This window comes from Perna viridis, chromosome 2, assembly GCF_037379345.1.
Source record: "Perna viridis isolate PV_CMFRI_1.1 ecotype Kerala chromosome 2, ASM3737934v1, whole genome shotgun sequence".
Lineage (NCBI taxonomy): Eukaryota > Metazoa > Mollusca > Bivalvia > Mytilida > Mytilidae > Perna > Perna viridis.
Genome location: NC_142446.1, coordinates 54,555,436 through 54,580,644, shown reverse-complemented (window position 1 = coordinate 54,580,644; position 25,209 = coordinate 54,555,436). Strand labels below are relative to the sequence as shown.

Genomic DNA, 25,209 nt, shown 5'->3' with positions numbered 1-25,209 from the left:
CAACACAAATAGGAGAAAGAGTCATTGATAAGATTATTATATACTGTCAGAGGCTGGTTTATGATTTGTGATTATGGCGTGTTAAAGTTGTTACTGTACACAGCAATATTGGGTGTGTCTTATGGTATTTCACAGAAATCTACCAATTGCTGGGTTTATATATATGATTCATGTGAAAACCTTAAGGTTACATATTACAAATGTAATACCATCAGACAATAATGATCTTCTTTTAATTACATTGGGCACAATAATCATCCACGTTCATGTCATACATAAACAAAGTATTTAACGGCCGTCAGTACAATCTAATATCGTGAGAAAGTAAAATGCATGTAGTCTGCTGATTAAGTAAACATTTTCCACAATATTAAATGAAAAAGAAAGTATAGAATACCCAGTTGTGGAAGATTTTTAGCCGAACAATAAAAATTGGTGATTGTTTTACTTACATAATTTTTGAAAATTTACTTTCCGGGAGTTTTAAGCTACATGTATAAATCAGGAAGTGGATGATTCACTTTGCTCTCACTGCTCACACTCGTGAATGGAATTGTTTAGAGCTCTTCCATTCAACCATAGGTTTTGTTGGTTACATGGTTTATATAAAAACTAAAATCTAATCAGTACATTTGCAGACTATAGCAAAACAGACAGGAAAGAATCTAACCCTAACTTAACCCTTAGCATAATTCAGTGGTAAACGACTGAGACAAGATATTGAAACTCATTATAAATTGGAAATGTTAAATGATAAGGATGCTGTGGTTTATAATACAATAACAAACTGGTTAATGATTAATGTTTTCTAAAGTACTTAACCTCTTTCCCCTCGTAAATGGAACACATGTCTAAGCGATTTACTGTCACTGTGATATGTCTAATCTACAAATTGTATTTATACAGTCTTCACTAAACTAAAGGAACAGAAATTGAATTTGCACGTTTAAACATTTCCTCAAACTTTTTGGTTTATTTATCTGCCTTTCGGGATATCTTCTCTCGGAAATGTCTTTGCTTGCTTCTACCTGTCGATACTCGGGCAAATCGATAGACACAGTCATTTCAGGTTGAACTTCTTTATTTCGAATTTGATCGGCATGTCTTCTCCAAATTGCACCTTCAGAAGTTTTAACATCGTACATTAACGGACCCGATCTATTAACAATTTCTGTCGTTTTCCATTTCTCTTCTCCTCTGTAATTTCTAACATTTACTTTTTCAACACCGTCAAAGTTTTTCAGTTTCTTTTTCCTGCAAACGATTTCTTAAACTGATTATCATTTACATAACATTTAATGTCAGGTTTAAGCTAATCCAAGCGGGTAAGGATGTTGCGTCCCAAAGACAGGTTTGCTGGAGTTTCATTTGTTGTGTTGTGTGGCATGTTTCGGTAAGTTATCAGAAAGTTAGCCAGTTTTACATCTAGCGAAATTGACTGAGACGACATGGCACGCAAACTTTGTTTCATAGTTTGAATGAACCTTTCAGCCAATCCATTGGTAGCGGGGTGATATGGTGCGGAGCGATAGTTTTGATACCATTTGATGGAAAAAAAAATTTGAAATTCATTTGACACAAATTGTGGACCATTATCGCTGACAATTTCCTGTGGAATTCCGTTTCTGGAAAATACTTCTCTCAATATTTCAATTTTTTGTTTCGACTATATATATTTCATTATAAACACCTCAGGCCACTTAGAATGTGCATCGACTATTACCAGAAACATAGTGTTCATGAAAGGTCCTGTAAAGTCAATGTGTATTCTTTCATACGGTGTGGTAGGACATTCCCACGGGTGCAATGGCGCAGCTTGTGGATTCTTCGCGAACATCTGGCATCCTTTACATTGTTTAGCCAAATGTTCAATATCGGCATCAATCCCTGGCCACCATACATAGCTTCTTGCAATAGCTTTCATTTTACAACACTAGAGTGTCATCAATGTAGCATTTACAACACTTCCTTTCTAAGTTTAACCGGAATAACGACACGTATTCCCCATAGTATACATCCTTGGTGCACAGTAAATTCATTACGACGTGTATAATATGCTTGAAAGCATTTTTCCTCTGGTTTTGTCCATCCTGTCATAATGAACTCGTACACTCTACTTAATACAGTTTCTCGATTGGTTTCTCTTCGCACGGCTGCACTATTAATCGGAGCTTGTTCTATTTGTTCAGTGTAGAACAAATCCACAGCATCTTTAGTGTCCTCGAAATTTTCATACGGCAGTCGCGACAACCCATCAGGATTCTGGTGAAGTTAAGTGTTTTTGTATTCAATGTCATAATCATAGCCAGTAAGAAATAGTGCAAAACGCTGAAGTCGGGGAGCTGTAGTTGACGAAATGTCCATTTAGGGTTGAAAATGGACACAAGATGCATATGATCAGTTATGAATGTAAAATGTCTACCAAATAACTATGTGTGGAATTTCTTTACTCCAAAAATGATTGCAGTCGCTTCTTTGTCGATTCGAGAACGGTTTTGCTCAGATTTTGTCAGCGTACGAGATGCAAATGCTATCGGACGCTCAGTTCCATCTCCCATGATATGTGAAATGACGGCTCCAACACCGAATGGCGAAGCATCGCAGGCAAGACGGATCGGTTTCTTTGGATCATGATGACACAGTACTAAGTCGGATGTCACTAGATTTTTCGCTTCGAGAAATGCAGACTGGCATTGCTTATCCCAGCTACATTTTCTATCTTTTTCAAGCAGTAGAGTCAACGGTTTAACCAATGTTGAAATGTTAGATAAGAAACGATGATAATGATTTATCAACCCAAGGAAAGCTCTTAGCTTAGTAGTATTCTCAGGTGTTGGAGTGTTTAGCACTGATTCAACTTTATCTGACATTTTATACAATCCCCTTGAATCTATAACGTGACCACAATATTTCACACTCTCTTTGAAAAATTGACACTTATCAAGATTGGCTCTTAGATTATATTCAATTAATCGTTTCAACACATTTTCAAGGTTAGCAAGATGTTGCTTCTCTGTTTCACCTGTGCCTATCATGTCATCAAGGATGGATGGAACACCAATTAATCCATATAGAATTTGCGGGCGCAGACGCTACACCGAAACACATGCGTGCGTAGCGGAATAATCACGAGCTTGTGCTTATTGTGAAATATTTCTGATGATCTTCATCGACCTTTAACTGTAGGTGTGCATTTCGTAAATCGATTTTCGAAAACTTTGTCCTCCCTGGTAATGATGCAAAGATATCTTCAATTTTAGGTAACGGATACTGATCCACTGTAAGTTGGGGGTTCACTGTGACCTTAAAGTCACCACAAATACGATAATTTTTTCCATCTTTCTTCATTACCGGGACAATCTGTGTTGCCCACTCACTATTTTTCACTGATTTGATGATTCCTTTTTCTTCGAGATTTCGTAATTCCTGTTCAATTTTCTGTTTCAAGGCGTAATGAACTGGTAAGGCCTGGTGACAACCAGCTTTCAAAACGTACAGTCTTATTGAAAATGTCTGCTCATTTTACTGCACTGCTACTTTAACATATCCTAACGATTTTAAAATTTCACCGGAATATGTATGTAATGTCACCTTGGTGTCTTCTAAAGACACTTTAGATCCATATATTCCACGCTCAGATATTACTGATAGTGCAGAACCAGTGTCTAATTCCATCTTAATTGATTTTCCACCCACAATATTAGGTTCAATCCAGATAGGATTTACACTTTTATTTCTGTGTTGATGCCGAGTTTGTCAAGTTCATGAGTTAAGTCATCTTCGCGTATCGCATGAACTGCTTTCCGTCGTGGTTGAAAAGACCTCTGTCTCTCCGTGGACTTGCAAGCCTTCTAGATATGACCCTTCTTTTTACACTTGAAGCAAGTTGCATCTATGAATCCGCACTCGTTTGCACGATGATTAAATCCATTACATCTATAACACTTGGACCCTGTTTGTTTCTGAGAACTTTGTTTGAACGACTGATTGCGTTTCAGTTTATTTAGTCCAACTGTTTCTCGTGTTCGGAGTTCGTCAGCATCTTTTGCGGCTGTTTCCATTGCTAATGCAATTTCCATTGCTTTCTGAAGAGTTTAGCCTGCTTCGGACAACAGCCTCTTTTTGATTTGCTGGTTCTTTAATCCACACACTAACTGGTCTTTCAAAGTATTGTTTAAATCTTCAAATCCACAATGTTCAGTTAACTTCCGTAGTGCGGCCATGAAGGCATTTACATTTTCGCCTTCTTGTTGGGTACGCTGTCAAAATCGATGTCTCTGCAATTTGAAGAGGCTCTGGAGACAAATGATCTTTCAGAATTTTAACTAAGTTTTCGTATGTTTCATCCGCGGGTTTCTCTGGGCTAGTCAGGTTTCTCAGTAAGGTATAAGTTTTTCCTCCGTTAAGACCAAGTAATGAAGCTACTTTCACGTCATTTTCTATTTTGTTCACTTTTAAGTACTGTTCAACTCTTTCAGCATACGATTCCCATGATTCAATACTCTCTTCAAAAGCTTCAATCTTTACAATGTAACCAGTCATTATACTTTTATTCAATCGAACCACAAAAGTCTCGCAGAAATTATTTGGAGAAGTTTGCTGAATTCGTGAACATTTCACTTAAACTCCTCGTCGCCAGAAATTGCGATGTATTTGAGTTTTATAACAACACAACTTGTTGGTTACATGGTTTATATAAAAAACTAAAGTCTAATCAGTACATTTGCAGACTATAGCAAAACAGAGAGGAAAGAATCTTACCCTAACTTAACTCTTAGCATAATTCATTGATAAACGACTGAGACACAATATTAAAACTGTCATTATGATTTTGAAGTGTTAAATGATAAGGATGCTGTGGTTTATAATACGATAACAAACTGGTTAATAATTAATGGTTTCTAAAGTACTTAACATGTATAAGATGTGGCATATGTAGGAAAAAATGCAGAGATTTTATTGTTTTTACCAAGAATTTATACCTGATAACCTCCAAAAATAATCACTAAAGTGTTTGTAAAATTTGCCTTTTTAAGATATTAATAGGTCAAGTTAAGTTGAAATGCACAATGGAAAAATGGCAGGAAAATTCTCCTGCACTTTTCCCTTATGTACATGTAAGCAGTCAATAAATATTCAAGTCACAGATGCTTCAGGATAAATTTAAATAGCTTTTCAATTGTTTTCAAGGTGTACTGAATATATTTGAGGCGAGAAATACCAAATTGGGTATTATGATGTACCACCCATTGCCTGATTCTTACACAGAATGGTTCTTAAGTATCTCTGTGTTATTCACTGAAATTGGACAATACTTAAGTATTTAACACAGCCTTGCAACTACAGTACAGCTCGCAGCCTAGTCTGATAAATACCTGGCATACCTCCAATACCTGGCATGCCTCCAATACCTGGCATGCCTCCAATACCTTGCATGCCTCCAATACCTGGCATGCCTCCAATACCTGGCATACCTCCAATACCTGGCATGCTTCCAATACCTGGCATACCTCCAATACCTGGCATACCTCCAATACCTGGCATACCTCCAATACCTGGTATGCCAGGTATGAATCCTTTGAAATAGTTTCTGTTATATACATGTAATATACATTTGTACAATCACTAATTTTTTGCCTAGAAGTGATTTACTCCTGTCCGCTATGTTTCTTCTCTTCCATATATATATGTCACTTTGTCTTTGTCTTTGTATGTTTGATATGTTGTATGTTGTAACGTTTGTTTGCTCATGTTGCACACTGTGCCTGAGCTTTTCTAAATAAAATCTTGAATCTTGAATCTTGAACTAATTGATAGATATATTCTGGTGTCTCAGGTAAAATTTACCTGTCCACCAGGACAGTTGATAGTAGAAAAAGTAATTTACCTGTAAGGTAAAATTGACTTTTAATTAGTGCTTGAAAACACATTATAGTTTGTATAAAATTGATATAATTTGTTGTTGACATGAAATGAGCAATTAGACTGGTGAATTTTAATTTAAATAGTATATGTACATGTATTTTCTATTTCTACTTTGTAGGTGAGAAGCTCAAATTAGTCAAATGTACAATTTCTACAATACAAATGTATAATACCGACATGCAATGATAACCCTGCTATCACCAGTACTGTGATTTCCGTGTACAGGAGATGTACATGTACATGTACAACAACACATACATGTAAACATAATTGAAATGGTCAATAGAAATTGATTTGTAACATCAACATAGAGTTGAGGACCAGGGACAATCACTAACATCTTAACCAATCTAGACTGGCCTTCATTACAATCTACTGGGTTAAACCAGTAGACTTACTCTCTTCTTCAAAGCCACCATTAATATTCCATCCAACGCCAGACAACTATCCATATTTACAAGACAACAACAATCTGAAAAATTAGTTTTTCCAAAGACTCATACATGTTCAGATTCCTACCATACACCATTACCGATTTGAACAGGCTTACTTCAGAAGCTTTCTACATGTACGCCACCTTGCCGAGGGTTTCAAGGAGACCATACTATGACTGCAGCTGTAAACAGAGATCCATCTGTTTTTAACGAATATTTACTGGCAATTGCAAAAACCTTGCACCCAGGTTGACACTATATAGTATCTGCATTGTGGAATTTACCGCTGTAGATCAACAGTAAAAATATAGATATAGATGTATCTACATGTACAGTTTGGAACTTTCTATAAACACATTATCAACACAGTCCGGCCTTTCAAACTCACAGTACAAGTGCTGAGTAATGGCTTTGCTAAGATATTTAAAACATTCAAACTACCATCCAATAATCTATTGTAAGCGTTCAAAAACCTACCAGTTTCTTTGCCCTCGTTTTGCTGGATCCGTCGTCGCCATTCTACACGAAATTCATTTCATGGGAAATCAGAGAGGGGAAAGGAACGGAAATGTTGAAAGCAGTGTCTCCGGGTACTCGGAGCCTCAGAAGCTCCAGTGGCGGATCCACGGGAGGGTCAGGGTGTTGGGGAAACCGGACAATTTGGGCGCAGACAATTCGATCCAGGACCACTTGGCTCGTGTCTCCGAACCACTCCGACAATATTCAGGGACTCTGACCGTCATATAACTATTAAGGGGGTTTTTAACGTTCTTGACTACTCTTACGAGTCTCACCCGGACGGTTGTCATATAAGACAACTCGGGCGGTATGGTCTAAAATGTGTAACCCGTACCCGTACCTACTTTTCCCCGTACCCAAATCCTTTTTTTTTTTTTTTTGCCAATTCCTTTATTATTACTCGATATTTCCTGCTGAAAGTTTGTATAAATTAACAAAATGACATGATGGTTAGGCTAGAATTAAAGGCTTTGTTTTTCTGGATAAGCTTTGCTGGTACGGGGATTTACGCTAGGTACGGTGCGGAATTCAAACTCAATGACTTCTTTTTTAAAACAATATATAGCAAATCTTTCGAAACTTTATCTGAAGTCTTAAGATGAAGTTTTAACCTCTAAATGATTTTAGAAAAACGTAAAATTCGGACAGGTAAGTGAGAAATAAACAATAAATAGTTGGGTATGGTAACTTCCAGTTACACATTTTAGACCTTTTGAGTTCAGAAAACCGATCAAACAAGAAATATCAGAAAAATATACATCATTTTCCTGGTGAGAAATGAATTGAAACGACTTTTCCAAATCTCATGCAATTTTCAGTTCTTTACATACCGTAAGAATGAATATTTTAGCAAAACATTATTTGGGTACGGAGAAAAAGTTGGTACGGATACGGGTACGGGTTGCACATTTTAGACCATAACTGGGGCCGTTATATAAGACAACTCGGACCGTCATACAAGACAACTCGGACTGTTATATAAGACAACTCGGACCGTTTTAGAAAAGCACCTGTTTAGAGAGGGTGAATAAACAAGACATGTGTATCTTTCTAGTCATGTTCACTGAAATGTTCCGTTGCTACCACCATACTTTGTAATTGGAAATTCATACATGTAGGTCTTATTTGGGACGCTGCTCATCAGAAAAAAAAACTTTTTTTTTTGTTTTTTTTTAAAGCAACATATTTTTGGCCATAATTGATAAAGTTTGAGATGAAGGTTTAATGAGCGTTTCTATGATTGATTATTCAGGAAATCGACCATGAGTAGCAAGGTGACAAATAATTCAAATGTTATTTAACCTTACACATGGAAAAATACACCTTAATTTTTCTTAGAATTGGGCAGGGTATGGTCCGGTGCGCCGTAGACTACCAATTGGATCCGCCACTGTAAAATACGTACAGGCTAGCTCGAGTCCCGCCTGACATGGATGTACACAATTACTGTTTAATAAGAAAATGCTCTTGACCAATGAAATTGCAGTTTTTAATTGCGTACGTGGAACCTCTGAAGCTTCGGTATACAATAGTGTACGTAGAGACACTGCCTTGAGAAAAGGCACTGAATGTTAAGGTTAAGCTTTGAATAATTGGTTTTATTGATTGATTGAATGATTGACTTGTTTATTGACTGATTGATCTTAGGCAGATATTTCAATCAACCATTTAAGGACAAGAACGAGTTACCATTACCGACACGCTGAGCCGGGTCACAGGTGCTTGCTCCCAGCAGAAAATAATATGTTTATTATATGTCTATGCTTCCAATATCAAATATACAGCCCGACAAGTGGCCGGATTTAAAGTTACCGTGAAGGCACAACTCACAGGTAGGTTTTGACTCCGAGACAATCAGTACGGTCATGTCAGACAAGGCTTCTTTTGAATGGTTTGACTGAAAAGGGATAGAGACGGAAGCTGGACAAGTCATTGACGTGGACCGTAATCTTACCGCGCAACGGTATAAACTTGACTCATCAGGGACTTCATATTACACACCCTGTTTGATTACGCAGTTTGGCAAACTTTTTGTTGGTGAATAAGTTGCCGAGATGCATTAATTGTTAATCCAATGCCCATATATAATTGTCTGAGAGCTGAGAGTAAATTAAGAAATTTATTAAGCGATAAAAATGTAATAACTGAAATGAATTTTAATTTCTAACAAAGTGTTAATGAATCTTTATTTCCTGAGATACATAGACATGTTTAGTTAAAGGCACAAATTTTGTTAATTCAAAAAGGAAGCTTTTGAAAAAAAGGACTTTTTGCATGAAATGTACTTTTCACAAATTTTACCCCCAAACCTGAAACCCTGGATCTACCACCGTAAAATGAATTGAATTGAATGATATTATATGAACTCATGTTCACAAAAGGTTATATTAACGACGTTAACAACCCCTGTAAGGTAGAGACTACATGTACGTAAAAATCACGTCCTAGATTTTTCCGAAATTTTGCAAAGGGAAAAAAATATGATATCGTATCAGATTTCGTTTTCTGGCACACCAATTTGAAATATACAAGTTCAATGATCACAATACATAGAAAGTGTAGGGAACTTGTTAGAAAAGGCAAGTATTGAATTATTTCTTAGTATTGTGCCTAGAATTTAATTTTTTTTTAAATAAGTCATTCTCAACTCTAAAAGCTACCCCATGCGGTAAAAATATCACTTGATAACGGGACTTCTTTAGTCGTTGATACGTATACGTTCTCCCTAAACGGGAATACTTATCCGCTTTTTCTAGTCTTTTATCAATTCGGCGACGTATCTTTTAAATATGTTTATAAGATTCAAAGCAAACCATTACCACGCTCGCTGTGACACTTGGTACATAGTACGTGTAGTAAAAAGACTGGTCATGATTTAAGGATAGTCCTAAACATAGTTTTTCTTTACTTTTCAAATGAATCCATAAACAATAAGAAAGGAAAAGAAAATAGACCGATAATTCAGCATATTAAATATTGTTCTATGAAGAAAACGATGACTTTCATTTTAAATTGCGATTATTTTCGTCTTTGTTTAAACCTCATTCTCATCATGAAAATTTACATGCGTGTGAAAAAATATATTTGCTAAGCGTTCATTATGAACGTTTTGTGCGATTAAGTATTCCTCATGTATGTGCCTACAAGTATTTGTCATTAACACTGAAATCTAATACTGAGCACTGTGCTTGCTTATAGACAATGCTTAATCCATATTATTAGGAGCTTGTTTGTATCTATGTAACAGAAATTCCTCAACTTTAATGTTTTCTAAATCACGTTCCATTCTCACTGATTTTAATGCTCTTTTGCTTTCAATGTGTGTATATGTGTGTAAGAGTGTGTGCGGGGGTTATGAGGGCGGTCTTAGTAGTCTGAATTTTCTGTGCATGTAAAAATATTGAGAAGTTTTAAAAGGACAAAAATGGTGCCTTTAGATAAACAGAATCACTCATCTGAATATGCTTCTGTTCAGACAGCTGTCAAACATTTTCATATTTCTCCATTATACTGCCTTTCTTTCAAGAAAGCCATTTGTCATGAAATGAATGTAATCATGGATTATTAACGCTTTGACGTTAAATTTATTTAAAATGTACATGGTTTAACCAGTGTAGGAGTGAGTTCGAAAGGAACTGTGAGTGTACGCATAGATGGAGCTACAGTTGCGATTAGTTCTAAACTCTCTTAAATTCTATCAAAATAACTGTTCTACGGCAGCAGGTAGAACAGAAATCCTGACAGCGCCAGAGAGAGACTGTTCTGGGTCAGGACACATCTTGACCTATTCCCTGATAGATCCTGATAGGAATTGTTCTAGGTCCTGACAAAGAAAAACGAAAAGCTGTTCTAAACTGTCATACGCCTGGTCTGTTCCTGACACTAAATCTATATATTTTATAACAGAAAGTCCACAAATAATAATGGAATGTAAATCATGCAGCAAATTCGATTAGAATGTTAAAATTTACAATTTTAGCGTGTAATAAATGACTGCTACCTATATCTTTCGGTCAAAATTCTTTAAAATGCCATTTTATAGCAGAAAATATGAGTCTTAACACTTCCAACTTACCTAATTGTTTTAAATCAATTTAGAATATGTAGATTTTGTAAATATTAGTTTCATATTAGTGACTGTGACACCTGTATTATTCAGTCAGAATTCTAAAAATTACCTCATTTTTGCAAAATGTATGAGTCCAATCACTTTTAATTTCCATAAGGGTCTAAAATTTTGACCTAAATGCTTAATTTTTCTATATAACTATCGGTGACTGCGATACATAAATTTGAATCAAAATTCTTTAAAAATGTCATATTCTTGCAAACTGTATGAGTACAAGCACTTTTAAGGTCCATAAGGAGATAAATTATATTTTATATTATTATATTATAAATATATTATTCCTTATTGTATAAGGAAAAAAATGTTAATATAAATACACATATCATACTGGTAACTACGACACATAAATTTGAATCAAAATTCTTTTTCCCAGTTTTTAGTGGTCCGAGTTGCTCATTTGCTTTTGTTACTTTGTATGTATGATTTTAGTTACTTCATTTTCTTTGTTGTGTATGTCTGTTTTCCATGTCTGGTCTTTGTCTTTGGATTACTATCTTTTGAGTACCGCTATAACCTTGGTTCCCTTGATTATTCTTTAGAAATGTCATATTCTTACAAAATGTATGAATGGGAGCATTAGGGTCTAAAATAATGGTAACTGCAACCCACACATTTCAATCAAAATTCTTGAAATTGACATATTTTTGCACAATGTATGAGTGCAATCCCTTTTAATTTTTATAAGGGTCTAAAATTATCGACTAAAATGACACATTTTGTCATTATAACTATTAAGTGGACGACTGTGGCACATATATTTCAGTCAAAATACTGAAAATTGACATATTATTGCAAACTGTATGAGTGTTAGCACTTTTGTTTCCAGAAGAGACTAACACTGACTAAAATGTTGATTTTTGCAATACAAGTATTACGTGGGTGAATGCGGCACATATGAGACAAATCAGTCAGATATTTAAAGATGTACATTGTTTGTTCTTTCTGTCATGTATGCTATATATATATATTTGACCTCATTTTACACATATTACATGTATGTGTCTGAGCGTCATCAATAGAATTTACAAAAAGTTTATTTCAGTTAATTTTTTTTTAAATGTCATTCCTGCAAAATGTATGAGTGCGAACACTTTTAATTTTCACAAGAGTCTAAAATTATTGTATAAAATGTAAAAATTGTAAATATTAGTATCATACTGGTAACTGCTACACATATATTCCGATCAAAATTTTCTAACAGTTTAGAACTTTTCTATGATTGCAAACTCTGACAGAATCGAAGAAAGGTTAGAAATGATTACAACTCTACAGAGCTAGAATTCATACAATACATGTTGCATGGCCACACTATTTGATGAGAAGGGATTATGCAATATAGCTATAAAAACAAATAAAATATAAAAAAAAAACCTGAGATCCTTAAAATAATTTAAAATATACCAGAACACATGTATTTACATGGGATAGAGAGAATTGCAAGAACCTTTTTCATGACAAAAACTATTTCTTTACGAATGATTAATCTCACTGAAACTAGTATTTTCATGGCTTCTCTGCCTTTTACTTTGTATCATCACAAAGAAAGACACTACCATCCCTAACAAATGAATGTTGTCTGAGCACTGTTGGCTATGAGAGGCTTTTTTTAATAGTGAAAAAAAAACATCTTAAGTAACACCCTTTGTGACTGAAGAGTTTGTTTAGTTAACAGGTTCAAAATTGACTTTACAAATGTAATTGACATGGAAGGATTTCGGAAGATTGCGATTCTTTTCGGTGTCCTATTAAGATTATTTGACAATAATGTACACACACAATTAAGCAGCAATCCAAGGTGTTTTGAAATGATAGTGTGATATCTATATTCTGAAAGTAGGCTAAATAAGTCAGTTTTGGGAACGACTTAACCATTAAGACATATTGGATTTTGAAAGTAAATTGCATTTAATGTACAACTGTAATTAATTATTATTGATAACAACATGTACCAACCCAGCAGGCATTCGACGTTCCTGTCCCTGCTTTCTACGTTGGGTCAACTAAGTAATATAATTGTTATATCGATATATAAAATTTTTCCTTAGAGGAAATATGATGTGTAGTTTTTCCTTAAGGAAATGAAATTTCCTCAAAGGAAATAAAAATTACCTTCAAGGAAATCGGATTTCCTCAGAGAAAATCCTGTTTCAAATGCTTACTGTGCTTAGATGGTAAGCGTGGTAAGAATGTAACTTATGTCATTTATTTACTAGGATCTTAGTGCATCACCTCTGACAAAACAATCGTTGCGACTTAAAATGGTGAAGACCGTTTTTGCATTCACTGGAATTGCAAACTTGTCCCGGAGACTGTTTAATGTTTAATGTTAATTAATTTGTTGTTCAAATGCATTTTTGTTCTACCACTAACTCATGCTGTTGTACAAATTTATACCTATCTTCTACCGCAAGTATTATATTTTCTGGTATTAACGTTATATAGTTATGCCAAACATTTAATACTTTCCGTTCACAATTCGGTTTGTGCAAACCCCTATTACGTTATGGTAAACGCCAAATTAAACCAAAATTCAAACAAAGTGATGTCGAAAATGCCAGGAAACAAGGTCTTTGGTGCGTTTTCAACTTAATTAACTTAAAAAATGGAAGACTTAAAGTCCTTTTTCATGTTATAATTTTTTTTATATATCTTTTGTTATTGTTTCTTCAAAGAGTAATAAAGGGAACCAAAAATATCACTTTCAAAATCCATAGCTATATCAAGCTTGCCCCAACCTTTCAGGTGACCGCTGCGGACGTGTCAAGCTGCGCCCCGTGAAGCATTTTATTTTATCATCGAATCAACGTTATATTGTCGAACATTTGATAAAGGGAGTTAATGTGTTTGCATTAACGACATAACGTGTTCGTTGTTATTTTTTTCTCGCAAAATTGCTAAAAATTATTAGCATTTCGGTAATTGGTCTATTATTTTACCATGTGTATTTTTATTTGCTTTATTACAGCTTATCACACGTTTTTTAGCCAGAGCTTTTCGAAACTATGCAGACTTTTTGTATCGAGTTGGACTTCTAACAAGTAGGCCTCTGGAACAGGATTATGTTGCTACAAGATTGAAGTCATCATTACAGACTTTTTATGGTGAATCGTCACGATGTATCCATCTGCGCCATGAAAACTGATTTGTTCAACGTGTCATAGTTTTCCTCCTTTCCTCTATCGTCTACCCTGGCTTCAACTTTTCATGAGCAACTCGGCGGGTGTTTCTAGAAAAGCAGACGACGCTCATCCTATCGGTGCACTTTGTCCATGCTCCCAGTTTTTAGTGCGTCCGAGTAGCCCATTTGCTTTTGTTACTTTGTATGTATTATTTTGGTTACTTTAAATTTTTGTTGTTGTGTATGTATGCTTTCCATGTGTGGTTCTTGTCCCTGGATTATATTCTTTTGATTACCGCCAGAACCTTGGTTCCCTTTGATTACTTTTTTACACTGTTTTGTCTAGGACCAATATTAAGCGACAATTTACTCATATTGTGTATATCTATCGCTGGTGACCTGAGTCTATTTTGTAGCGATCCTAGGGTCGCTTATGACATTGACCAGGGAATCAGATTAGGACCAATAATAAATAACTGTAATTACTCAACAGTGACAGCTATGCAGCGCCCTCATGTGGACTAACCCTTAACAGTTTTATTTGTTAATTAGTGATAATTTTGTTGCAATTATATCCAAACATACTGGTTGGAACAAAAATAAACTTGGAATCGAAATGTTCATTTTATGGGTTTTTTTCCCAAACAATGGAGAAAGGGAAAAGTTTGATAGTTCTACCTGCATCCATCAGACATAAACTCATTTAAACTGCTTTCGGATTGTTTGTTTCGAACAACATGCGTAAAGAAAGTATCGTCACATAAAAATAAAGTACCATCACAAAAAATAAAGTATCATCACATCTTGTTAGTGTATTAAAACTAAATGACAAAGTAGCATCACATATAAAAGAAGTATCATCATATAAATAAAGAAGTGTCTTCTTATAATTAAGAGGTAGCGACATATAATATATAAAAAGTTATATCATATATAATGAAGCAGCAGCATCGTGAATCATATCAGCAAAAGACAGCTATCGAGTTCCATAGACATTACTACTATAGGTTAATGCACCAATTTATTACAAGATCTAAGAAACCATATATCTGATAAAATTTGTGATTTTCACCATATAAATCACTACGTGTCGTTTAGTTTCTGGTGCAAGAGTAAAACCAGTTACTTGTGTAAATAACTATTTATTCAATGTTTTTCCTTAGCAACTAAATGTGAGGAATTAGATTATTTCATATGCGATGTAATGGAAGTTTTTTGTGCGATCAGTTGTTTTCCAAACAGTTTTTATAGGTGGTGTTAGTAATAAGAATAACCGAAAAAAAAGTAATAAAGGGAGTCAAGATTCAAGCGGGAATCAAAAGAATGTAATCAAGGGACAAAGATCAGAGATGGAAAACAGACATACAAAACAAAGAACATAAAACAACAAAAACGTTTCGTACAAATTAACAGAAGTAATTGAGCAACTCGGACTCTACCTAAACTGGGAGCATGGACCAAGTGCACCTGTATGGTAAACGTTCCCTGCCTTTCTAGAAATACCCGCCGAGTTACTCATAAAAAGTTTAGTCCAGGGTAGACGATAGAGGAAATGAAAATTATAACACGTTGAACAAATCAGGTTTTATGAAGCCGATAGATACACCGAAACAATCCACGAGTTAATGATTACAACCATTATACTTCTGTAGTTTAGACCTTAATCTTGTAATAACATAATCCTGTTCCAGAAGGCTAATTGTAAGAAGTCTAGTGAGATACAAATAGCATGCCTGCATTTTTTAAAGATCTTCGATATATATTGAATGATTTGGAATTGTTTTTCACGAAATACAAGGAATATTTATCAAAGCTACATATTTGTATCCATTTTTTAAAAATCATTCGGAAAAGTCTTTCGTAGTGTTTCGATTTTCGTCGACCTGCCTTATCGTCGACGCACGGCCAATTACATTTTGCTTAATATATGTATAGCCTTTTATAGGGCATGGGAGACCATCTTCCTGCTCGTACATAGACATTATGTATCTTTGGCTGTGATTAACATTAGATGTTTACGAAAGGTTTAATATGAATACAAATGTTTTAATAAACACTATTAAAGATTCATCCCAACTATACAATCGATACGAGACTACAAATTAGGCATATCCCAGCGGGTTTCGAACCCTTATGAACGGTGAAAGGGTATAAAATGCATGTAAACTTTGGGAAAATATTACAAAACGAATAAAAGGAAAAGCGAATATTTTAATAATTAAAGCTTCAAGTGTATTTTTTTCAACATTTATCATATTGTAAATCATTCGACAAGTTATGGCGAATAAAAAAGGCAATAATCCAACCTTATAAATTAAAACTAGAAAAACTTTGAGCAATGCATGTGTAACGGAACAGAAATTCTCCAATAACAAAGTTCCAAAAGAAGAAATATTACAGTGTATAAGTTCCACTGGAAATTTTATTGTAATACACGTATTTGTTCCTAACAAAATAAAACTTTCATTACAAAAGTTCTTAAAGGAATTCTCGTTATGAAACATCTTTAAATTTTCCATTTTAATTTCTGTTATACGGAACACATCTTTGTTGACTTCTCTTTAGGTAACGGTAAAGGAAGCCCAGACGGAAAGAAAGACCTACAACCATATCACTATATTCTTTCACTTTGCAAGTAGGAATGTAAAGATACATCTTATGAACTTTTTAGATTGTGATAAAAACAAAATGACACATATGGAGATATAATTATTGGGAAGTGTAAATTTTGTGTTGTGATGCCGGACTCCTATTAAAACAATACTAGTATGTATATTTATTTTTTGTTTTTTAGTTTTTGTTTATTTTTTGTTTATTTTATATTTTTCTTTTTTTTTTTTTTTTCTTTTTTTTCTTTTTTTTTTTTTTTTTTTGCTGACGTCAAAAGCCCAACATTGTAACTAAAGTAGTGTGCAACAATTTAAATCTCTGGCTAAACTTAAATACGCATAATCACGCGACGATTCCCCCCTTAAAGCATTTTGTCTAGCAATTTGGATAGCTTCTTCCAGAGATAAAGTTTTGTTTTTTCTATATAAGTCTTGGGCATCAAGGGATATCAAGTTAAAAGCTTCTAAGTAAGCTGAATGGCGGTAGTATGGGCTGATAGCGTTCGAATCAACAAGTCCATCTAAAATGTTGTCGAAAGCATCCACAAGTGATGAATTTACATTAGTACCATCTGTTCCAAAGCTTAAGTATCGGTTGTTACATTTTCTGCAGAATTCGGAAATTTCTGGAGATTCATTAACTATGTCTTTTAGGTTTTCAGGTTTTACATGAGTGAACACAACAATTGCATACTCATACAAGTCCTTCCCAAGCAGATCTTCAAATTTTGCAATTGCTCTAGTGTCACCCTCTTCAATCCTTTGAGCAGCAGATATAACATATACGATTGCATGAAAACCAGGTGACGTTACTATCAAACATTGCTTAAGATGCTCGAGATCAGAGTCTTTCTTGTGTGACGAATAAAGTTCTCTTGATCCAGGAGTGTCGTAGACTTCATATCTTATTCCATTTCTTAAATTAGCAGCATATGTGCATTCTTTTGTTACTGAAATAAAACTTTGTCTACTTTCAAAGGACCATTTTCCTAGAATTGCTTTCTCTGTTGCACTTTTTCCTGCACCAACTTTTCCAATGACGATGATTCGTCGCTGTGTTTCTGGTATAAAAAGCAAAACACAATATAACAGCCACCTAACTACTAATTCTGATTTGTAATTATTATTATTATCATACTTACTCTATCATTTCATTTAGCGTAGGAACAAATAATTCATCATTTATTAAGATTATTATTAATATACCATTTAGAAATAAGTTGCAAGTGGTTTATGATACTGCATGTGTTGTCTTAAGTTGTATTTATAAATCAGAAATCGAAAAGCTTTAAATCGACCCTTCATCCTGTTTAACCCACAGAGGGGAAAATTAAAATATTAAATATCGTTGCATAGTTAAGTGGTTGAGATAACTATACTTACATTAAATTCTCCTTTATCAGAGAAACCATTTGATCATTTTGTTGTTCTTTTCAGTGTTTGAATTTTCTAAAATACTTTAACCCTGCAAGCTAGTTTTTTTTCTAATTTGAATTTTATTTTAGCCATCCTCCTAAAATCAAGTGATTGCTTTGTTATCTTCCAGAACATATCTGAATATCCCATGGGGTTCAAGGCCAATCATGGATCTTCAATGAACGACGAGTAAAACATCACACCAATGAGCAGGATGCAGTTGGTCCCAAAACAACAATATACGCGAGTAGAGTGAACTAGTTGCCCTTATGAATTTCGGCAGCATAGAAGAAAACTGACAGTCAAAACGAAACAAGACAAAAACGACAGGCGAAATAATTGCTAACAATTGTTAACCCACTGTATGATATTTCAAAACACACAAAACCAATGACTATTTGGCATTATTATACCATTTACTTGTACGGCAACCCACCTTGAACATTTCCTATATCACTTATAAAGAGATTAACGCCATTATTTACCTTTGCTTGCATTTTCCTTTAAGACCGCAGGCCCTGAAAAGCATTGGAAATAAACATTTTTCAATGTGTTAATCTGTTTTGATTTTTATATCTCAATTGACACGAGTTGTTTTTATTTCAATGACTGCACATGCATAACATTTAGTTGTGTAAGGAATCATTAAAATGTACATGTACATGTAATTAGCACTCGCAAATCTCAATCTATTATGAAGTACTGAAAGACATAACAAGATAAAAAAATCAGAAACAGCATTTCGAATTCAAAAACGTAGATTTTTTAAATACATATATCAGGATTCAAAAGAATCGATATTTTGCGAAAAATATTTCAGTTTCAGTTCGAAGTAGACTTTCTTAATTTAAGAATTTCCCATTAATACATGAATCAATTGACACCGAACCTATATCATTAAGTGAATATCTTGGAGGCAAACCTGATGATGAATTTGCATATTATTCCTATCATATAATGTATAATATGATCACAATATGGACAAGTTTCAATGCATTCTGATTTCAAAGAGAAATCAAGGAAATCATGGTTATAGCAGTAATCAAGAATGTAATCCAGGGACAGACCAGACATGGAAAACTGACATGCACAATAAAGAACATAAAGAAACTTTAATCATATATACAAAGTAACAAAAGCAAATGAGCAACTCGGACTCCACTAAAAACGGGGAGCATGAACCAGATGCAACGGTAGCGTAAGAGTCCTCTGCTTTAATAGAAACACCCACCGAGTTGAAATATTACAATAGTTGCATTTCTATAATCTGGTTGGCTGATTTGACCAATATTTGGTCAATACTTTGCCTTTACCATTGATCTCTAAATGTAGGTCAAGATATGAAACTGAGTCGACTAATTAGGGCCGTTTAAAGGCATGAAACGCTATTTTCTGCTTTATTGCATTCATTTTCCAAATCGTGTATTCTAAACAACTATTTTGAAAGAATATGGCTATCAGTATCAACTTTTTATCCGCCATTTGAAATTTCGAGTGTCAATTGTATTGAATGAGTGTCTCAAAGAAAACAAAACTACAAATACATTTCAGATAGTGTAAGATTGGAATTTCAAGGATTAAACTCTGTACAATTAACTTTACCTACAGATATATTGATTACCCTATGGTGGCCATGTTTGTCTGCGGGATGTACATGTAACAGTATTGAAAAAAATCATCGCTGAGTTGGTAGAACGTAAACAGGTAGTCGTAATGCAGGAAAAAGACATATGCTAATTAGATTGGAATTAAATTTTACAAAATACACCAAAAGCCGAGTTGAAAAATGGTAGCAAATTTATGTATTTTAACGTCAGAATATTGAACTGATAAGGGTTTTCACCGATGAAGGATAGATTATAGTCACACGAATTTTATATCAAATATACAAGTAATCTAATATTTAATATTTTCTTAAAGTCCCACATGTCTTGAGCTATGCCAAAATGAGAAAATCACTGACTGAGTTGGGTAGAACCTTCGTAAGCATAAATGAACCTATTTAGGACTCTTGAACATACCTGCTAGACAAGAATATCGTCCATTTGTATGAACTTTAACATGTGGTCATGTCTATTATGAACATTTCGAAATTAAAAAACCAAATATTTCTATTTCTATGTTTTTATAGTCACAATTGTTCTTAACTCGAATGTTAGAGAATGTGAATGTATGCGTCTCATTGATGGTATATATTTTCTTTTTATATCTAAAAATGCCTGTAACTTGTCTTGTTTTAGGTTGATTTTTATTATTATTATTTTTTGTTGTTCATTTTTTTTCAATTAAAACCTTGGACGGTTTAAAGGAGATATACCGAGAAATGACTGTTGACCAAACATTGTTACATTGTTTTGTGAACTTGCATGCAAAATAAGGTAGAATTTTTTTCTTTAAAGAAAATCTAAATGAACCTCGTTTACCCTTTCCAGTCTATAGGAGAGTCATCATATGACACTTGGTTAATTGTGGTACTCGAAAACAACCCAAACATGTATATATATGAAAGTTAGTGAACTTTTAACTCCTAAATAATCAAATGTATGCTACTCAGTTGGTAATAAGGATGGAAATTATTGACACAGGGCAAAGAATTAGTTATTCTGCTTAATTGAGATGAAATTTTAAAATTGATATGAAATATAAAAAAGACAGATAAAAAAACTGCCTACCTTGAGCCATTATATCTTCGATTGTCTTTGTTAGTTAATGATTACGTCATATTCTCCTTAGGAACTATCTATTTGGCGTGCCTCCAGCCAGCTGATTTCTGGATAATCAAGAAGGTTACGTGATCTAAAGCTTTTACCTATGAACGAAACTCGTAAAGGTCTGTAGTACAGCAATTTCCTTCTCTTTATTCGTCTTATATTTATTTTGTATTCTTCACCCTCGTTTGTAAATTTAACTTATATTGGTGGTGGTGTTTGATATAATCGTATTAGAAGTTATTCTGCTTTTTTAGATGAAATTATAAAATTTATATGAAAAATATAAAAAAGGCAGAACAAAGAGTATCAAGGAAATCAAGGTTATAGCGATAATCTAAAGAATGTAATCGAGGGACAAAGACCAGACATGGAAAACAGAATTATAAAGCAAAGAATACTACGTAACTAAAATCATAACAAAAGCAAATGAGCAACTAGGACTCCACTAGAGCATGGGAGCAGTGACCAGGTGCATCGGAAGTATAAGCGTCCTGTGCTTTTCTAGAAACACCCTCCGAGTTGCCAATAAAATATCAAGTCCGGGTTAGACGAAAGGGGAAAGAAAAATCTATGACACTTAGAACAAATCAGTTTTCATGGCGCACATGGAAACACCGTAGCGATCCACGTGTTCATGATGACGATCATAAAACCTCTGTAGTGATGACATCAATCTTGTAGCAATATAACCCTGTTCCAGAAGCGTATATGTTAGAATTCTAGGGCGATACAAAAAGTCTGCGTTGTTTCGGCAAGTTCTTGCATAACGCATGCGTTGTGATATGAACTCTCCGTAAGCAGGTACTGAAGAATGTTGCCACAGATGAAAGAAAAGTTGACAATTCTGAATGAAAAGTCATCACGTTTGTCGTAAAGTTTGCTCAATATTTTTCCTTTACCATCGATTTCTAATTGTGGGTCAAGATATGAGGCTCTCCTCACAGCGTCTGTAGTATCCTATATCTCAAGTTCTTTGGGTAAGATGCAGTGTATCAAATCCCCGAAATGAGGATAGTTTAAAGATAATACGTCATCTATATAGCGGAAACTTTTATTAAAAGACTGCTTACCTTGAGCCATTATATCTTCAAATATCTTTGTTGGTTTATTATTACGTCATATGCTACCTAGGAACTATCTCTTTTGGCATGCATCCAGCCAGTTGGTTTCTGGATAAGCAAGAAGGTTACGTGATCTAAAGTTTTTACCGATGGACGAAACTCGTAAAGGTCTGTAGTTTAGCCATTTCCTTCTCTTTGTTAATCTTCTTATTTGTTTTGTGTTCTTCACCGTCGTTTGTAAATTTAACTGATGTTGGTGGTGGTGTTTGATATAATTGTGTTAGTAGTACAGTACTTTGCATTCCAGTTTGTAAGTAAATAGTACGGTAATACACAACAACATCACGCTTAAATTCATCTATTACAAAAACTCAAACAACTTACAATACAAACCTTTGAACTTGAAAGCTTCGTATCAATACCATTGTGTCAGGGTGTTTCTTGCAAAGGACGCTTACCCTAACCGCGAACCTTGTCCGTACTCCCGGTTTTTTAGTTGAGTCCAAGTTGTTGATATACTTTTGTTACTTTGTTTGTATGATTTTAGTTACTCTATGTTCTTTGTTGTGTTTTCCATATCTGGTCTTTGTTCCTGGATTACATTCTTTTGATTACCGCTATAACCTTGGTTCCATCGATAACTCTTCCTCAAACACATTGTTTAAGTCAAAGTAATATTAGAGAGAACAAGGATTTTTCTGTATAAAAAATGGACATATGAATTTTTTAAAGTTCCCTAACAAATCAAGTAAACAAACATGGTTTGTTTTAGAACACACGTGTATGTGATCTCATATTGAAGATTTTTTAAAAATCGAAACTGCCATCCACTGCCTTGACATTTCAGAGACACCCTCTAAATAAGACAATCATCATACTGTATATAAATAATGACTAGGAAAAACTGAAGTGAAGCAATATGTATAAAGATTTTTTTTAGGAAATAAAACAATTGTGTGCTAAATGTTCATTGCTTACGCATTTTGTTACGATAAGCAAAAACGAACTCTTTGCATGGTGGAAAATCTCTTAATTCAAACAATACATTGATATAAGTCTTAATCTGTCCATTGAATATATAAATTTCAGAAAATAACCCTTAAAAAGCTTAAAAGGCGACTTTAGTTTTACATAAAATTAATTAGAAAATACTTTATTGTTTCATCTAAAGAAGCTCAATTCAATATTATTCTTAGAATATAAAATCCTGTGACATGTATACTGTTGCTGCTTTCCACGTATTATTTTGGTTATTCTATGTTTTTTTGTGAGATTCTATTTTCCATGTCTGTTCTTTGTCCCTGGATTACATTTTTTAGATCTCCGCTAAAATCTTGGTTCTTTTGATTTACTCTCCCTTTCTAAATAAGTTTTTTTTGTTTTTGTTGTTGTTGTTGTTGTTGTTGTTTTTGTTTTGTTTTTTTTTTGGCATTTCAACACACTCATTTTCTACTACAAATGATATTTCATAAGGTTTCTTTTTCAGAGTGCAAGATACTGGTAATTGGAGAAAATGGAGCGGGAAAAAGTTCTGCGATTAACACACTGCTTAACAGAAATAAATGTAAAGTTGGTCAAACACTACAACGAGGAGGAATTACAAATACCATTGAAAAATACCCATTGTATGAAGAAAAAAAAAGATGAAAATGTTATCTTGTACGACACTCCCCCATTTGATCAGTTTAATCTGAGATGTACATTAAATGAACGATTTCAGATTGTATTTTTGGTGTTTCCAATGATAAGTTTAACCCTCGATAGACTAAAGTTTTTGGAGGACGTTAGTAATTATTTTGGCAATGACTTATTCAGTCACCTCGTAATCATTTTCAACAAGTTTCATGATGAAGAGGAAGTAAAGCAACAAGTTAAACAAGTTGATGCTCCAATTTTTAAAACATTTTTGGAGAAAACAGGGGACTCAAATATATTTTTCTTGGATAATTGTGAACAAAACTCGACGGAAAAGGAGATCAAAATAAAAACAATAAGGGCAATGTTTTCAGAGCGTATAGGGTGGTCCCAGATAGGAAGAAGAAGGGCACATTGGGCTTTTCTTCGTGCAATCTTTAACTTTGTTTTCTTCAGGGGAAACGGAAATGCCGAAACATGAGGGAACATCCATATTACAAAAAGTTAAACTATCCAATTCCTTTTCTTATAGATTTCACAGTTGAGACTTGAATGAATAAATTGTATAATTCAAGTATTTTGTTTTATTACTTACTGAGTTGTATTTAAAAAATGAATTGTTTTCTACAATCGTGTTGACTATTTACGTATCTTTATCAATCTATTACGCATGGTCGGAGCAAAGGTTAAACAAAATTGTATTGGTTCATATTTGTCGTCCCAATAACCTGATTCATAACGAAGAGTTTTAGTTTATACGATAAAGCATAACTTCTGTTGCATATGTGTATGGCCGCATTAACTGCATTCGGTAGCTGTACCTAATAAGTATCTAGAGCAAATGCGCATTTTCGACGAAGTTAGTAAACTGACTAATAATTATTTTTACCATTTATGTGAAATGTGTTTGACAGCAGTACAATTAAAATAAAGTGGCGTGATTAAAATACCAATACGTTCTATAGATTTATTTTAATAGATCAATACTTTATTTTTTACACTCTCGAAAATGTACACTAGTGGTTGAATATACGTTTGGTCCTTTTTATCAAAAAGGGGTGCTTTGGAAAACAGACATACACAACAAAGAACATAAAGTAACTGAAATCATACATACAAAGTAACAAAAGTAAATGAGCAACTCGGATTCCACTAAAAACTGGGAGCATGGACCAGGTGCACTGGTAGGGTAAGCGTCCTCTGCTTTTCTAGAAACTATCGAAATATCACCTATTTCAATAACGATTTTTGCAGCTGCGTATGTTCATATTTTAATTTCCTTAATCTTTTTATCTTATCACTAAGAATCGTTAAATCATTGTTCGTAGACTGATCCCCGTGCACCCCATTCATCAACTCAAATTTGTCGTTCATGTATCTCGATATAGAGATATATGTCAAGTTCGGCTATTTTTCGATGGGGTAGGAGTGTATATTTTGCATTTACCTCAACAATCGCAAGTGTAATATTGTGTAAAATTACATGTATAAGCTGAGACATTTGGCTAACAATGTTACCTTTATACTTTGCATTTTATTCATTTGTTGATTGTTTGAATGATTGTTGGGGTTTAACGCCCGAGCAGCAGTAGTTCAGCCATATTAAGGCTAGGAACCACTAATCCCACTTCCCATAGGCTTCTATGCTAATT

At 34.1% G+C, this 25,209-nt stretch overlaps 1 protein-coding gene and 1 long non-coding RNA gene across 3 annotated transcripts; one reads left to right on the top strand and one right to left on the bottom strand.

Moving 5' to 3' along the window:
• Positions 1-16,316: 16,316 nt before the first annotated feature.
• On the bottom strand, positions 16,317-22,055 carry LOC148626073 (GTPase IMAP family member 1-like). 2 transcript variants are annotated; one of them, XM_088569695.1, is made up of 4 exons: positions 21,932-22,055; positions 20,823-20,920; positions 18,636-18,668; positions 16,317-17,795 (listed from the first exon to the last, which is right to left on the bottom strand). In XM_088569695.1, the coding sequence occupies exons 2-4, from the start codon at positions 20,830-20,832 to the stop codon at positions 17,026-17,028; spliced, it is 813 nt and encodes a 270-aa protein (XP_088425821.1). In that variant the 5' UTR covers positions 20,833-20,920; positions 21,932-22,055; the 3' UTR covers positions 16,317-17,025. The 2 variants fall into 2 exon arrangements, with proteins under 2 accessions (XP_088425821.1, XP_088425822.1); XM_088569696.1 differs by lacking the exon at positions 21,932-22,055 and adding an exon at positions 21,761-21,912.
• On the top strand, positions 20,896-24,131 carry LOC148626072 (uncharacterized). The gene is made up of 3 exons (XR_015919983.1): positions 20,896-20,980; positions 21,993-22,090; positions 23,409-24,131. It is a non-coding gene; the product is annotated as an uncharacterized LOC148626072 (long non-coding RNA).
• Positions 24,132-25,209: the final 1,078 nt, after the last annotated feature.

Bases quoted from the DNA above. Each gene is read 5' to 3' on its own strand.
- LOC148626073 (XM_088569695.1), bottom strand. The intron at 17,796-18,635 runs GTAAATAATGGC...TTTTTATACCAG, and splicing joins AAAGGAAAATGCAAGCAAAG to AAACACAGCGACGAATCATC.